General features: G+C 49.7%; 1 protein-coding gene across 1 annotated transcript in view; it reads left to right on the top strand.

The window, feature by feature from the left end:
• Window positions 1–11,527, top strand: part of CRAMP1 (cramped chromatin regulator homolog 1) — a 48,123-nt gene extending 36,596 nt beyond the window's left edge. The window contains exons 13-20 of the mRNA XM_015564059.1: window positions 2,363–2,444; window positions 3,430–3,534; window positions 3,760–3,938; window positions 4,615–4,683; window positions 5,286–5,517; window positions 6,387–6,551; window positions 7,665–7,807; window positions 11,313–11,527. Of these exons, the coding sequence (XP_015419545.1) occupies window positions 2,363–2,444; window positions 3,430–3,534; window positions 3,760–3,938; window positions 4,615–4,683; window positions 5,286–5,517; window positions 6,387–6,551; window positions 7,665–7,807; window positions 11,313–11,477 (1,140 nt within the window). The 3' untranslated portion in view covers window positions 11,478–11,527. The remainder of the gene's footprint in view (window positions 1–2,362; window positions 2,445–3,429; window positions 3,535–3,759; window positions 3,939–4,614; window positions 4,684–5,285; window positions 5,518–6,386; window positions 6,552–7,664; window positions 7,808–11,312) is intronic.
• The last annotated feature ends 4,850 nt before the right edge of the window (window positions 11,528–16,377 follow it).

Below are 16,377 nucleotides of genomic sequence, written 5' to 3'. Positions count from 1 at the left end.
GATTGAAAATGACAACTGCGCCCTCCGCCGCCAGCCCGCTCCGCATGCACTCCGCACCTTAGTATCTCACTTCCGCACTGCGCCTCCTCTGAGTCTCAGTGTTTTTCTCTTTCCTCCTAATTGTAGAATTTCCACTCAGCCAGCCTTCCTGTGGTTCTGGATGATGTCTGTTTCGTCTTTTAGTTGTATTTTTGAAGTGGTTGTTCAAGGCAGCAAACTCAGGTGTTTACCTATGCCGCCATCTTGGTTTCTCTGTGTGTATAACTTTTGACTCCTTCAAAAACCTAAGTTGTCCTGCAGTATCTGCAGGGGATGGATTCCAGGATGCCCAATGGGCACCAAAATCTATGGATACTCAAGTCCCGTATATAAAATGGTGTCAATCAATGTATATAGTCATCCCGTTACATCAGTGGACTCCCAACAGTGAATTGAAAACAGTACAGGTAGTTACTGAAAAAAATACATGTATAAGTGTACCCACACAGTTCAAACCTGTGTTTTAGGGCCAACTGTAATTTAGTATTAATGCATTTGATTTTAGTATATGTGATTATTTTAACAGCTTTATCCTATATAATAACAGGCTAATATGCAAATCGACCCAACGGCTTAATGACCAGTCACTGTGATGTGCACTGACCACCAGGGGGCAGTCGCTCAACACAGGAGCTGCCCCCTGGTGGTCAGTGTGCTCCCACAGGGGCAGTGCCGCTCAGCTAGAAGCCGCAGCGGCAGTGGCAAGGATATCCGACTGCCCGGTTAAGCCCACTCCCCTAGGTAGCGGGCCTAAGCGGTCAGTCGGACATCCCCCGAGGGCTCCCGGACAGTGAGAGGGCGCAGGCCAGGCTGAGGGACCACCCCTCCCCCCGAGTGCACGATTTTCATGCACTGGGCCTCTAGTTGATATATAATTCATGTAAAGTTACCCATTTAAAGTATACAGTTCAATGGTTTTCTGGCATATTCACGGGGTTATGCATCACCACTATCTAATACCAGAACATTTTCATCACCCCAAACAGAAACCCTGCACATATTACCTGCATTGCCCCCTCTGTCAGTCGCTGGCAACCACAAATCTACTTTTAGTCTCTGTCGATATGCGTGTTCTGGGCATTCATATAAATGGAATCACACACAGTATGTTGTCTTTCCATTTATTGTTTTCATTAAACGTTTAATTTGCACACAGCCAGTCATTTATTTCCCTAGTGCCCACAGCTGCTTTCACACCACCAGGGTGAAGATGAGGAGCTGTAACAGAACATAGGGCCCCAAAGCCTAAATGTACCTCACCTAGCTAGTCCTCTCAGAAAGTGCATGTGGAGCAGAGCCGGCACATCTGCAGCTCCTCACCTAGTTCACAGGTCACCTGCCGCAGCAGCAGCATCCAAGCGGACCTACTGGCCCAGTCGAGGTTGCAGCCCCAGTAACACCTCCTCTACTCTTTGCCAGCACTTTGGGGCGCCTCTGAGGGGCACGGAGATAGATGTCCCTTGTGCTTTAGTGGAGATGCAGCTGTGCCCCAGAGCCAGAGGTCCTTAGACACTTTTAGGTTGACAGATACTTTCTGTTAATGTTTTAACTTCAGTGAATAACAGTTTGAGCAATTAATATAATTTATTTTTTTAAAATTTTTCATTTGATTTTTAAGGAGGAAGCCGGGTGGGGGAGAGAAAGAGAGAAACAACAATGTGTTGTTCCACTTAAATTGGTTGATTCTTGTATGTGCCCTGCCTGGGGATCAAATCCTCAGACGTGGCGTATTGGGATGGTGCTCTAACGGAGCTACCTGGCCAGGGCTAATGCAACTTCTCTAAATGGTGTTCTTCACATTGGAACTTAATTATTCACACATAGGAGTCCTGGGCAGATAGGGAGGGGTGGGCACTGGGACTGTGAGATGGGGCGGAAGGCCTCAGGCCTTTAGCCTGTCTGTGTTACAGACAGCAACTTTATTTTTACACCCCAAATTTGAGGAGGCCCAGGATATGAGTGTCTTTTTTAATAGTCCACACAGAGTGGTTATACACACACACATATATATATGACTAGTTGCATTCCATCCAAATCCATAAGAATATTCTGAATTAACAGTGGATGGTTCTGACATTCCCCGTTTTCCTGGAGGAAGGTTTGATCCCTCAGCATTTTTTTCAGAGTGGACCCGATGTTCAGAGTTTGCTGGGTCTAGCTATCCGCAGACTGTCCCAGGCACTCTTGTGTTAATAGCCCTAGAACCCAGAACCATCTGCTTACAATCTCAGTTCACTGTTGTCTGTCTGGAATATCCCCTTACAAGTCTTTGCTGGTTTCCTGAGTGATTTTTATTACCTGATTGGCAGTTTTCCCTCCACAGAGAACCCTGCTTCCTCGACCTTCTGAAAACCAGTCCCACAACGTCTGCTCCTTCTCTATCATGTCAAACTCCTCCATAACCGGTAAGCACTGGGTCTCCTGGGGTTGGCTCTTCACTCCTTACTGTCCTGTGGCCTCGTCTTTGGGGATGACAGGCATTCGCGTTTATGGCTGTTGGAGTGACATTTGCAGCATTCCTTTGTCCATTCTGTCAGCAGAAACTGAGTGTGCCCGAGCCAGGCAGGCATGGCCCCCTACAGGTGGTCCGCAGGCAGCTTCCTTCAGAGGAAGCCCTGTTAGGGATGCTTCGCTTAGTTCAGTCCGCCCTCTCTGTATAACATCTTGTCAGGTATTTTTTTGTTTTGAGTTTGTTTGTGTGTGTGTGTGTGTGTGTGTGTGTGTGTGTGTGTGTGTGTTTTGTCAGGCATTTTAGGGAAAAAATGTGCAACTCATGCCTTCATAGGTTTCTCTCTAAGGTCAATGGGGGCCCTGGCTCTTTGAAGTAAATTTTCTTACTTCAGTGAGAATTATTCAGTGAAACACATAACTCTGTGATTTAGCTTTTAAATCAGCCTTGATTTTCACATTTCAGACAGACTTACTGCTGGACCCAGACAGCTATTAATTGCTTTTTCTTGTGCCTTCTTTTCATCTACAGAAGACCTAGTAGGAAAGAGCCCAATTACAGAGGCAGAATCTTAATCCAAGATTTGATGCTCTCATTGCTTCAGAGGAGCTTGTAGCTTCGCTTGGGTGTGCATCACCCTTAAAGGGCCATTCCCAGGGGAATGACAGTGCTGACAGCACCCTCTTCAGCAGCCCCCCCAGGCCACAGTGGTGCTGTTACCACGGGTGCCAGACCTTTTTCCTCATTGGAGGCCCGTTTGACCTCTGACTTCCCCAAGTTAGCACAGTTTTGGAATGTTCAGTGGTGTAGTGGTGTCCCCTTGGCTCAGCTTCCATGGTCCCAACTGGCTGTGAAGCCGACCCTTTGTATACCTGCCATGCAGCCAGAGAGCACTGGGGCAGGTGGGCTTGATGCAGCTGCTTCTGTTTTTGTCCTCACAGGTAGAGGCTCATTCCGGCCCATCCAGTCTTCCCTCACCAAAGCGGCTCTGTCTCGGCCGATCATGCCCAAGGTCCTTCCGCCCCAGGCCCCGGGCCACCTGGCCAGTAAGTTTCTGTGACCGGCATGGGGACAGACACCCCGTGAGACTTGTGAATGATGTTTGTTTTCTTCTTCCCCCAAACCATGCTCTCATTATCCTCCAGAGAGAACAGGAAATCTGTTTCCCTTGCTTGAAATGCGGCATGAGGGAGAGGCTATTCCTGTGAGCGCTGCAGAGTATGTTTGGAATGTCAGTAGAGCTCCCATTGGCAATGTCTTTTCTGTGCCAGGTGCTGTCGACTTAGCAGCTACAAGTGCTGGCATCATCCCCGGGAGCCCCCTCCCTGTCTTGGATGCTGAGGGTTTGTCTGGCATCTCTCCACTGTCTTCAGATGAGGCAACAGCTACCCTTCCGGGTCAGGACTCCGCTGGCACCCTCCAGAATGGCGACCCCATCCCCACTGTGGGGGTGAGTGTTTGGAAGGGCTTCTCGAGTTACCACCAGCTTTCAGGATGGGTCGGTCACTCTCCAGAGGGATGGGAGCCAAGATAATGGGGCTGGTGTCATGCTGGACTCTAATTCTGCCTCAGGAGTGGGATGGGCCTGATGACCAGAGGGGAGTCACAGAACCAGGGAGGCTGGGGCATGAGTGCGCTCTGCGTGGCTCAGGGGGAGACCATGGAAGGAGACAGAGTGGGGACAGGTTTGCTGGGTGACACTGGAGAATCCAGAACTGAGGTAAGCAAGATCTATATGTCAGCAGACTTCTCAGATGTCAGCTTGGTCTGAGAAGGAACTTTAACCAAGTGGACCAACAGTGGGCCGAGTGATCCCTGACTGCCACTCCTCTCCGGTTCTCTCAGTGCTCTGGTTTCACGGCCAGCCCAGCCTGAGGACTATGAGGTTTTGAATTGAGAATCTTAAGTGCAGTGACTTCTTGGCCCACCTTCTGGAAGCAGTGAGCTTGCTTGTCTTCACAGGAAGAGATTTCCAACCTGGACCTCAATGGGTTCCTGTAATGTTGGCTGTTAGGAAGCTGGGGAGTGGAACAGCTCTTGTCTCAGGAGCTTAATAGCCATTGGGCAGAGTTCTGGCATGCTGACTGTAAGGGCTCTTAGGCATTCATGGTGTGCTTTTCTTGTAGGGTACAAGCGATCCATTCATCAGCATCCCCGCGAGGCCTGAGCAGGAGCCAGTGACGGAAGGTTTCCAGGTAGAGTGTGCTGTTGGCTGCTGAGCAAAATAGCTGCCCCAGAGCCCCCCTCCAGTGCCGAGTCCCCGTGCTCATGGTCCTGCCAGCAGACCTGGCCTCCCTGCTGTGAGTTGCCAGGATGTGACAAGGACACTCGGACATCCAATGGTTTAATCCTCCCATTGCCTAGATAAAAGGAGCATGCATCTTCCATCTCAGGTTTCTTCTTCCCTTCCACGTGGCTGGCTGATTCAGACACAGTTCTGAAAGATCAGTTTCTTGGGCTAAGGGGAGGAGATCATCAGCTGGCAGCACTTGTTGGCACTTACCTTCTGCCTGGGTGTTACCAGCTGTCTTGCTGGCAGGGAAAGCAGGTCCAGATGTCCAGGGCACTGTGGCCAAGGCCCCCCTGGCCCAGCCTTCCAACTCTGCATCCCCAGAGTAGTTTCTGGAGGAGTTAATGTGTTTCATACTAGAATGAAGAGGTATCTGCTGTGGTCACCGCCTCTCTGTTGACTTGGCCATCACTTGGTTACCATCTTTTGGGGTTGAGGTTGATTTTTTGTTCCTTATTAGGGGATTGGTTGATCCATTGTATCTGAACAATTCCCATCTCCCACCAGGGATCACCTGTCCTCTCCTTAACTGAGCTATCTAAGGCTCCTCTGCACAATGGGCTTTCCACCCCACTGCCCTTGGCAGAGGGCTCCAGCACTCGGCTCTCTCCACCTAACGTTTCTGCTCTGCTGGACATCTCTCTCCCCGGGCCACCTGAGGACGTGCTCTCGCAGGGAGAGCCTGCCACTCAGATCAGCGACTCCATCATTGAAATCGCCATCAGCTCTGGCCAGTACGGTAAGGAACAGGCTGCCCCTGCACACCCTTCTTGGAATCAATTCCCCATTAGGACGGGGGATGCAGGCTTGCCCTTGACCTCCCATCTGAGCATTTGCCAAACCTGCTGGGTATGTTCCCATTCCACTCCCACTTTTGCACCTGCCACCTATATGGCCTTGCCCAGCAGAGGCAGAGGCAGCACCAGTGAACAAGGTACAGATAGGACCTACAGCTTTGTATGGTCTGGTGGGACTGCTCCTGGCCTTGAGACCAACAGGATTAGATGGGCCATTGTCCTAGTTGGTCATGAATCTAGGTGAATGCCTTTGGGTTTTGCAAGTTCCAGGAGGGAACTGGACTGGTATCCTGTAGCAGTGGTGTGGTCGGCACTTGCTTGTATGATTCAGGCCGTGGATTCAGATTAAGCTGACTTCACAGGCTAGTAGTGAGTGGCTGTGGGCAGGTCACCAGCTCACTTGTGAAGTGGGAATAGCATGTAATTCATAGGGCTATTGTAAGTGACCATGAGAGGATTTAGGTGAAGCTCTCAGTGGCTGTGGGCAGGTCACCAGCTCACTTGTGAACTGGGAATACACAGGGCTATTGTAAGCGACCATGAGAGGATTTAGGTGAAGCTCTCGGCATAGCACCTGGCTCATCAGTGATAGCTATGGCCATTGTCGTCCCCTAAGGTAGGTACGTGTTCCTTCTGTAGGGGATCCCCTCCACAGACCAGTGTTATTCATCATCCATGGGGATCCAAGCAGAGTCCCAGACCTCCAGGGTCTAGTGGCGCACAGCTGTGCTGCTCGCTGCCTTAGTGGCAGGTTGGAGCAGAGTGCTGTTCACCCCACATGGCGTCTCTGACCCAGGATTTTGGTTGACAGGTGAAGGAGTCCCTCTTTCTCCAGCAAAACTAAATGGCAGTGACAGTTCCAAGAGTCTTCCTTCCCCATCCAGCAGCCCCCAACCAGACTGGATTGCCTCCCCCACCCATGACCCCCAGTGGTGCCCCAGCGACCCCACGGACTCGTCCCTCGGCAGCTTGTTTGGTGAGTGTCTGTGGGGGGTGCCCCGGTCTCTGTCCTAGACCAGCAGGACGAGCAGGGCTCCACATGGTGAACTTGGTGGGGGACTAGAGCCTAGATTCTCCTTGACATCTGGCAGAACTCCCACTAGGACTGTTTGCTTGTTTTCCAGGGTTTATTTTTTCTGCACCACTTACATTTGGGAGAATGTCCAGATCTCCAGTGTGCAGTTCACTGAGCTTTGGCAAACGTGACATCCTTGTAACCCACAGCCCAGTTGCGATGTAGCCCCCGTCTATCTCCTCACACAGTCCCCTGTGCTCTTCTCTAGTCCAGCCAGCTGTCCTGGCCCCTCCCATACTAGGTACTTCTGTTCTTGCCACCAACAGCAGGGTAGAAGACATCGGCTTCCCTCTTTCTGTTCTCAGTAAAATATTCTGATGTGGACAGGCCAGCTGTCTGGCGACATGTTGACCAGTTTGGCACGTTCACAGGATGTGTTCATCCTCATTGGGCACCAGGCGTTGTGCGATGGGAAGGGCATGTTAGGGGAAGACACAATGCTCTCAATGTCCTATGTAAGAGGGGCTCCGGGGCATGTCTGGGATTCATGCGCTTTGCATTTTTAGAGAGCAGCCAATACGTGCACATGGCCATCAGACTGCAGCCCCGCAGGGGGTTGTGCTGTACACATGTTGAACCGGGTCAGCACCTTGTGTAGACGCCACACCTGATGGCCCAGAATGTGGGCTCTGGTCTGGGTGATACAGGGAGCCAGCACCCAGTGAGTGTTTCCTGTTATGAGAGGCCCAGAGAACAGTACAGATCTCTGCAAAGTCAAATACAAATCATGAAAAACGGGAAACCACATTACCTGGAGGTGGGAGTGGTGACTGGACAGCAGAGCACTGAGGGGCCCCTATAATATGAGGCCTACTTATATGTGCTTCTGAGGACCCTCCAAGGCTCCTCATTTGACAAAAGCCAGGTTGGCTACAGCTCCACACCAAGCACTGTGTGCAAGCGTGCAGATGAATGCCTGCATGGGCCTGGCGAGGCTACCTCCAGCCCTCAGATCCTTCCCTTGACCAGAGCTGACCAAGCTGTCTCAGGGCCTGATCCCCTTTTTCTTGGCAGCGAGCTTCATCTCGGAGAAAGGCCGAAAGATGCTGCCGACTCCAGTGGGGACCCACAGTGGCACCTCCCTGCTGGGCCCCAGCCTGCTAGATGGAAATTCGAGAGACTCGTTTGTGTCCAGATCCCTGGCTGATGTGGCAGAGGTAAGTACACAATCTTATGCCTGGACTTGACCACCAGCCCTTATTCCAGAGGTGACCAAGTCCCTCAAGCAGACACCTGTTTGGTAATTAAGAATTTTTCATCAAGATGTTAAAACCAGGAGCCAGCACATGCACATCCAGGTTTCTGGCTTCTGAGAAGGGAAATTCTGGTGGCAAACAACAAAGTAATAGCTGAGCTCTGAAGGCATCAAACCCTGGAAAATTCGGGGTTAACTGGGGGTTCTGCCGGCGACCAAAGCAGGGATTGGATCTCATTGTGGCCTACACCAGCCGCTTGATCTCAGGCAGGTAATGCTGCCTCTGTGTGGTGCTGATGCCATTGGTAGAAGAGTAAAGAGCACCTGTAGGTGGCTTTGTCATCACTGCTGGTACCTGACAGGAGAGGGCCTTCAAACAGCCCCTCCCTGTGTCGTTACATGTCACTGCCTCCCAAGCAGGAGAATGGGCTCTGCAGGAAGGGCACAGATACTCCCTCAGGCTCCTCCCACGGTGAGGGTGATGACAACAAAAGTCACATTATGGCAGCCCCTCAATGTGCAGGCAAGGCTCCGTTTGTGACCCTCATCTTTGGACCAGCATGCAGTGTCCCTCTTTCTTAGGCCAGGCTGTCTGCTCATGTAGCCACCCAGGCTCCATCCAACATGGTATGAGTGTTGTTTGAGCAAGAAAGCCTCGCAAGGTTGTGCACTGATTGAAGGAGTAGAGACAGGTACATTTAATTATAAGGCAAGGTATGAAGTAACAGGTGCTGAAAGAAAAATTTAGAGGATATGCTTAAAATGGAGAGATTCCACATGTAGAATGTCACATGGGCTTGGTCCTGTTATTAAAGTACTGGAGCAACATTTCCAAATCCTGGCTTCCTGAGATGCTGAGCTGTTGGTAGGTGTCCCTCAAGGGTTTTATAGTAAGACTAGTGGGCGAGTGCACAGATTCATGCACATTCAAAGGAAATCAAATAGAAGGTGGCTGATGGGGCAGGACTGGGCGAGATGGGCCGGACATGCCCTGGAGCCAGCCTCCTGTGGTCCCTCCCTGACCGGCTGCACCTGGAGTGGCGCTGTGGCTCAAAGGGCATCTGCGGAGTGAGTGGGGTCCCTCTGGCAGGTGGGGCCCCTCGGCCTGGCCTACGGGGATCAGGCTGAAACCTGCTCTCTGACATCCCCCCAGGGGTCCCGGAGTGCAAGAGGGCACTCTGCAAAGTTGCTGTCGTACGGGGTGTGGAATGCAAACAGAAGTGTGCAGTAAACCAGATTTGGGGCTAATAGTGCCCCAGCAACAACATAACCCATGGCCAAAGGTGGAATCACATGGCCCCGCGAGGAATCGGGCTCCCTCCTCTCTGGTTTTGGGGTGCATCACCTGTGAACTGCCACTGCCAAGTCACTGCAGCTTGGCAGCTCCTGCATTGAGCATCTGCCCTCTGGTGGTCAGTGCGCATCATAGCGACTGGTTGGACACTTAGCATATTAGCCTTTTATATGTAGAGATTCTTAAGGGGAACCCTGGATCAGACAAGACTAACACAGTGGTGTCCCATTGCCTCCTCAGCTCTCGGTCTCCTGATGTGAGTCTTAAGATCTGAGGAGCTGTGGGAAGGCTTTTTGGAGGATTCTAAGCCAGCTCCTAACATGAATGGAAATTTCACCGAAATACGAACTAAACAGAGCAATATAGTACATTTCCTCCCCCTCGATGAGCATTTCTGTGGCCATAGAACCTTTATTTAGAGAAGATCTTGTGACTTAATGTCCCATAAGAGGCTGGTCTCTCCTTTCCTGTGTCTATGTGGACATTGTTTATAAGCTCCTAGCTCCTGTGGAAGTGGCCACTGCACAAACATCCCAAGATGACACACCTGGAACCACTATTCACAGGTGGTCCACAGAACCACTGCAAAACACCTTGGACTTGTTAGAAGGGCAGGCTCTCGGGCCCACCCCAGGGCCAGTGAACCAGAACCTGCATTTCCAACAAGATCTCTGGGTGGCCTGTTGCACACAAAGGTGAGCAGCACAGAACAAAGACAGGTGCTATTCATGAATTACTAAATCCATAGCTAGTAACATATTTACCTCCAGAAATAGCCGTTGTTTAACAAAAAGATCTGACCACGAACTCTCCAACTCAAAAAACATGAGTGTGTTTTTTAAATAGTCCTTATCATCTAGAAGTGCATTCTGAGATGTGTGGCTGAAATGATCTGATGTTGGGATTTGAACAAAAGTTATGGGAGCAAAGAGTGGGTTGGAGAGGTGGGCCTAGATGGGCCACAGATTGATGAAGCTGGTGATGGATATGTGGGGGAAACAGTCACTATTCTACTTTTTTCCTTCTTTTTTAAATCCTTGCCCGAGTTTATTTTTTCCCAGACAGAGCAGAAGGGAGGGAGGTGGGGGGGAAGGGGGGGAGAAAGAGAGAGAGAGGGAGAGAGAGAGATAGATAGGTGGCAGGGGAAGGAGGGGGAAATGGCGTGAGAGAGATACATCAAGTAGTTGCCTCCCGCATGTACCCCAACTGGGGCGGGGTATAGAACCCACAACCAAGGTGCGTGCCCTTGACAGGGAATTGAACCCAAGACCCTTTGGTCCACAGGCCAACACTCCAACCTCTGAGCAAACCGGCCAGGGCTTGCTCTACTTTTTGAAAACAAATTTGTTTGTTTTATATTTCTCATAATAGATTCAAAATTCGGTTCAGGCCATAGCTCTACTCAGAATTTTCCAAGGCTTTTTATTTCATTATATCATGCAATTTATTCATGATGTGCCAGGCACTGCTACAGGCACTGAGTGAATAAAACAAAGGCCCTCTCCTCATGAGGCTTTCACTCCAGCAAAGAAGGAAGACAGTAAATCCTGAAGACTGTATGGCAGAATGTTCCATGTTTTTGTCCACAGAATGAAATCCCAATACCTAAGGCCCTGCCGTACACACTTAAGTCTCTCTTCTCTTATTCAACTGTTGTCCTGACTCACTGTCACATCCACCAGCTTTCTTGTTTCTGGAAGAGCCGAAGCCTGTTCCCACCTCAGGGCCTTTGCACTTGCTGTCTCTTCTCACAGGAATGTGCCTCCCCTTTCCCCCATGGCAAACTCTGTCCCCTTTCTCCACTCATGTCTCCTACAGGCCACCCCACAGTTTCTGCTTTCCACTCTCTGCCGTTTGCCTGTTTGACTGTCTTCCCTGACAAATCTCATATAAATGGAAGCACTGCTCTGATCCCAGCAGCCAGCTGTGCCAGGCTCACAGCAGGCTCTCCTGCACACTTGTCAAAACAGGAAGAGTTCAAAACGATGGGCGATTCTGAGATTCTTCCCAGAGTACTAGGCCACCATTACAAGTCGATGGGAGATTCCAATCTTCACCGTAGAGAGACTCAAGTTCACCTTCTACTGGAAGTCCTGGTGGTAGCGAGTCTCCTCGTCTAGGTGGCAGGCCACCACCAGCTGATGTGGTCTTGCCTTGTGTCCTCTGCCCACAGGTCGTGGATTCCCAGCTGGTGTGCATGATGAATGAAAACAGCGTTGATTACATATCTCGATTCAACGACTTGGCCCAGGAGCTGTCCATCGCCGAGCCCAGCCGCCGAGAGGTTCTGTTTGATGGCAGTGGAAGTGGCCCCCCTGTCAGTGACCTATCCCAGTGAACATACAGCGTACTCGTGGTGGGGGCATCCTGGAGGCTTCAGAGGAGGGCTTACAAAACACAAATCAAGCCCGGGACCCCGAGAAGATGGTCAGAATAGAGACACCTCTGCACCCCAGAATATGCAAAATGCTGGAAGCTGTACCCCAACGGGGAGAGGGCCGTAGTGGCCTGAGAGATGAGGATGAGGCCTGCAATGTCATACATCACTGGCATTGGAGCCATTCTTCGCCAGTCGTGGGATCTCATACTGGGGCCTGTGTAATGACCACATCTGCCTTGGTTGTTGTGTTGGACAGTTCAGTGGGTTTTCTTTCTGAAAGAAAGGAGCGGGTGTGTGCCCGGCGAAGTCATCGTGCCCTGGGGAGTTGTAGTCTCCCTGCTCTCTATAGGGAGGCTCCAGGTCATGGCTGCATTCTTTCTGCAAAACCTGTACCACACTTTGATTGCTTCTCTGCAAAGTGATGATGGAAGGGGGTGACGGGACAGCTGGGCCTGGGCTGGGCTTTGCCTGGTGGTATCTGTACCCTAAGACAGCTTCATGGGGACACTTCAGGGGACACTGATCACAGGGCAGCGTAACTGGAGCCATCACCCCAGAAATACTGATCCTTGCCTAGTGCTTCCCTATCTAGATATGTTTTCTGAACAGGACGGGGAAAGAATCATGTCTTGTGCAGGTTATATGGGCTTTCAGAAAAGAATCCTGCTAAGCTGCTTGGAGAATGTTTTTCTTTTGTTTTAAGAATTAGACAATGAGGAGGTAACCCAGTTTAGTTGGTTTCCTTCTTGCATCATCTAAAGTTTCTTCTAGGTGATCTATAACGTTACTTCTATTGGGACGATCCTAAGCACTTGTTTAACCACAGTTAAGACTTTCCTGATGAGTCCTTGAACTTCTGATGTGTTATCGTTTAGCATCTGAGACAAATGTACTTTTCAGGGGAATTTCTTTTTTTTTAGTCTTCTCTTCCTTTCATTGGCCTAAGAGCAGAGCACACTGTGATGTGCAGGTTTAATCCCCCATGTCTTCTTTTGCCCAGTGGTCTCTTATTTTGCTCCTTCCTGTTCAGGGAATGCAGACAAGGGTCATACATCCTGATGCAGTTAGAGCACTGCCACATCGCCGTATTGTTCTCCGTGAGCCTCCTTGGTGACCAGTTACCATTGCAAGTAGCCCAGTTTCCAGTTTTCCCCCGGAATGGAGCTAACAAGGCTCGTGTGTTTGCTCAGCCTTGGGAAACGCAACATTTAATTCACCCTTTAGCCACGTTCCGTGTGGCCAGAAGCCAGTGCTCTTGTGTTGGACTAGTCATACCTGAGCCACCATCCCACCTGCTGCCCCACCCTCCCCCGACAGCCAGGATCACCCACCTGAACCAGTCTCCCTCTCTGTTGCTCACCTTTCCTCTTCCCCTGACTGGCAGAGAAGGCAGCTCTTGAGGCCAGCCCTGGTCCTCTGCAGAGGCTTCTCCACAATGAGAGGTCAGCCTGTGTGGAAAGGAGAAGAAAGGTCTTTTGTGTGTGCAAGGAGAGGGGACACTCTTGATCCCATTGTCTCACCAGCTGTTTGCAGCCCTTTTAGGCTGCAGACAGGGTCATTCGCTCCCAGCCATGGAGGAAACAGGACGTTTGGCTTCTAGGCAATAGCTTCTTTTCTTTGTTTCAATTGTTCTCGAGCTTTTGCCTCTAATGTGGCTTCCTTCTTTCAGATCTGGTTCTAGGCACCAATATCACTAAGAAAAAGCCTTCTGGGCTCTTAGGAAAAGTCTCAAAGTTCTGGTGATATGAAAGAAAGGAACATGCTAACACTTTATTAAGAGATATCGACAACATTGGACCAGAGTATTTTTAAGCTACTTGTGTTTTGTGATCAATATATCAGCTTTCTGAAATTAGCACCTTATATTGAGCTGAACAAGATCAGGATCGATCTCTCTCTCACTCTCTGACACTCACTCTCGGGGCATCTGACTGTTAGGTCTACAGTAGGATAATAGACCAGGCTAAGTTTAGGCCGTGACTAGCTTCCTCATACTCCTCCACAGTCTGGGACCAGGACCGATCAAGTAACGTCAGAGCTGCAGGTGATGCCCAATGGCAGTGTGTACTGTGCCAGAGACAGTAGGGCTCCTGAGCTGCTTGTTCAGGGTCACCTCAAGGCAGTCTAGTGGGTAAGCTGGCACCTGTCACCCAGAGACCCCTAAAAGGAGAAAAACTCAGACTCAGATCAGCTTTTGTAGTTATTTAGCTGCACCCCCTGCCTGGGTTTCTGGCATAGAATCCGTCTGGGAGTAGCTGGCTGGCCAGTGTCATTCAGTGGGGAAGTGAGCCAGGGAGGAGAATAGGCCGACTCTTCTCTCCTCTAATAAAACTCACAAGCTTCCAGAGAATTCTGCTGCTTCCCTAGCAACCAGAGAAGTGTGTGTGTGTGACAAGCCAGTTCTCCAGGCATAACCCAGGTGTGGGACTTAAAGGTTTCCTATTGACTTAATTTGGAAACGGCAAGGTAAGGAGTGGTTGGTATGTTGTATGTTAGGATGGGAAAGAAAAGCTCCACTGACACATGTAGGAGATGTTTTTTAAGTGGAATCCTTTTCAACTCAAAACAGATATAAAAAGCAAGGTGAAGAACACACACACAAAAAATAATTGTCAAAGGCTGGGATTTTCAAAAGGCCCAAGCCTCCCACCTCCTGCATCTTTCTCTGTCTCTCCAGTGGCAGGTGTCATAGTCTCAGTATGCACCTGTGGCTTCCTTGAGCACGTTATAATTAAGAACAGGTCAGTTTCTGAGACCTATGTCCGAGGTCACTCTAATGTCTGGCATCTTTTTGCTGATTCATCATTTGTAAAGAGTGAGATCGTCTCTGGTCTTAAGGGAGTTGGTGGTGTGGCCTTAACTCTTATTGTGACTATCCAGTGGTGAGCATTTTATTCTTTAGAAAATGCAGAGGCAGATCGAAGTTTATGGTTGCACATGAGGTTCAGGATGATATTTTTTTATTTCTCTGTATCTTCTGGGTGTAGGGCACTTGCTCTGGGAGTGGGGATAATTGGAAACATTTCGTAAGTGGATCTACTTGCTTCCCTACATCTGTGGGTTCTCAGCCCCAGAGTCCCATTCTTTATCATTCTGTGTCACTACTGATGGGTTTCCTTTTCAGTGTAATAGCATTTTTACCATCCAGTCCAAACCTGTGCAGAGAAAAATGATGGAACAGAAGCACTGGAAACAAGTGGATGAGAACAGCAGCTGCTGTGGGCTTTTGTTGTTTAAAACTTTGAGACCTATCAGATGCATTTGTGAGGAAATAGGGCACTTTGTCTTAAGAGGGAAAAAGAAAGAAACCGCAGCAAACCTTTCCTGACTATCAAAGCTCTCTCCTAATCCCACAGTAATGTGTAAGTCATGTTAAGCAAGTTCAGTCTTGGAAGCACTACAGCAACCTGTACCCTTCATTCTGTAACAGGATAACTGGCTCCGGAGCTTCTGGCCCAGGCAGCAGAACTTACTGCTGTTTCTTTTAATAATCGTTAAGCCATATCATCTAAGGTTTTCGGCTTGTTTGAGATGTGAATTTGTTTAATAGATAATAAATATACATATACAGTGTATGTATAAAGCGGAATGCCTGTCCTTCCTGATTACTTTTTGTACCATATTGTAAATTACATTATTTATTCTTTACCAATTTTGGGAATAAAAGGTGTTTTGGTTATTTAATATAATAAACAAAAGCTGTTAAACTTCTTATGTTTAAATTTCCAGTTTAACTTGTAAATCTGTTTTTATTATTGTGCATAAATACATACTAATACTTGATCTAATAATTATTGTTTCTGCCTTTTTTTTTTAAGTGTGCACTTTAAAAACAGTTCAAGTTGGTTGCACATTGTCCTGTGCACAGAAAGGCTGCAGGTTCAATTCCTGTATCCCACCACCCCCTTAGGACAACTGATCAATGTTTCTCTCTCATGTTGATCTCTCTCTCTCTCTCTCTCTCTCTCTCTCTCTCTAAGATGAATCCACTGGTGAGGATTTAAAAAAAAAAAAAGCCCACCCTATCCGGTTTGGCCCAGTGATAGAAATTCCAGTCAAGATCACATAACCTACCTTGCAGGCTCAAACCCCTGCCCTGGTCAGGGCACGTGTGGGAGGCAACCAATCTATGTCTCTCACATCCAAATCTCTGTCTCTCCCCGCCCTCCCACTCTCTAAAAATCAATGGGAAAATATCCTTGGATGAAGATTAACAACAAAAAAGCTCAAGGGCTTTTCATTTGGTGAAATGTCAGAATAGATGGGCTGACGGCAGTGTAATTTAGCTACAGAACACTCCCAACTGTTTCGTTTTTTTAGTCACAAATAGGGAACTGGGGCACTGAGTATGTCTTCCTGAGGGGCCCTTCTACCCCCTAGGACTGATCAGGACAGGAACTGCTGAATCCCTGAACACAGAATTCGCATTAGCGCCCTTTTGCCAACTAGCGGATGCCTTGGACCGGTTTGCAAAATCCGTAAGCAGCGGGTCAGAGGCCTTGGGGCAGAGGTTGCCGCCTAAGGAAAGTACAGATTTTACCCTGTTCCTCCCACCCCGGCTTGTCATCCCTCCACTGTCGGTCGGGTCGCTCCGGCTCCCGCCCAGGGAGAGGTTCCCGTGGGGAGGGGGAGGGGCGTCTGGCCTGGCCGCTAGGGGCACGGACCTACGTCCTGACCCCGCCCACCTCAGGGGCAGCCTGCCTTCTGCCGGCCTGCTGCCCAATGCCGACACCCGATGCCGTCAGCGGCACCTGCTCTCACCAATCGGCTGCGAGCACGGCCCTCCACACGCCCTCGCGTCTTGGAGCGGGGGCGGGGCCACGCGCCGCGATAGGGTGTGGCGGCATGACTGGCACCG

This window comes from Myotis davidii, unplaced genomic scaffold (assembly GCF_000327345.1).
Source record: "Myotis davidii unplaced genomic scaffold, ASM32734v1 scaffold599, whole genome shotgun sequence".
Lineage (NCBI taxonomy): Eukaryota > Metazoa > Chordata > Mammalia > Chiroptera > Vespertilionidae > Myotis > Myotis davidii.
This window is presented reverse-complemented; position numbering and strand designations above follow the sequence as displayed.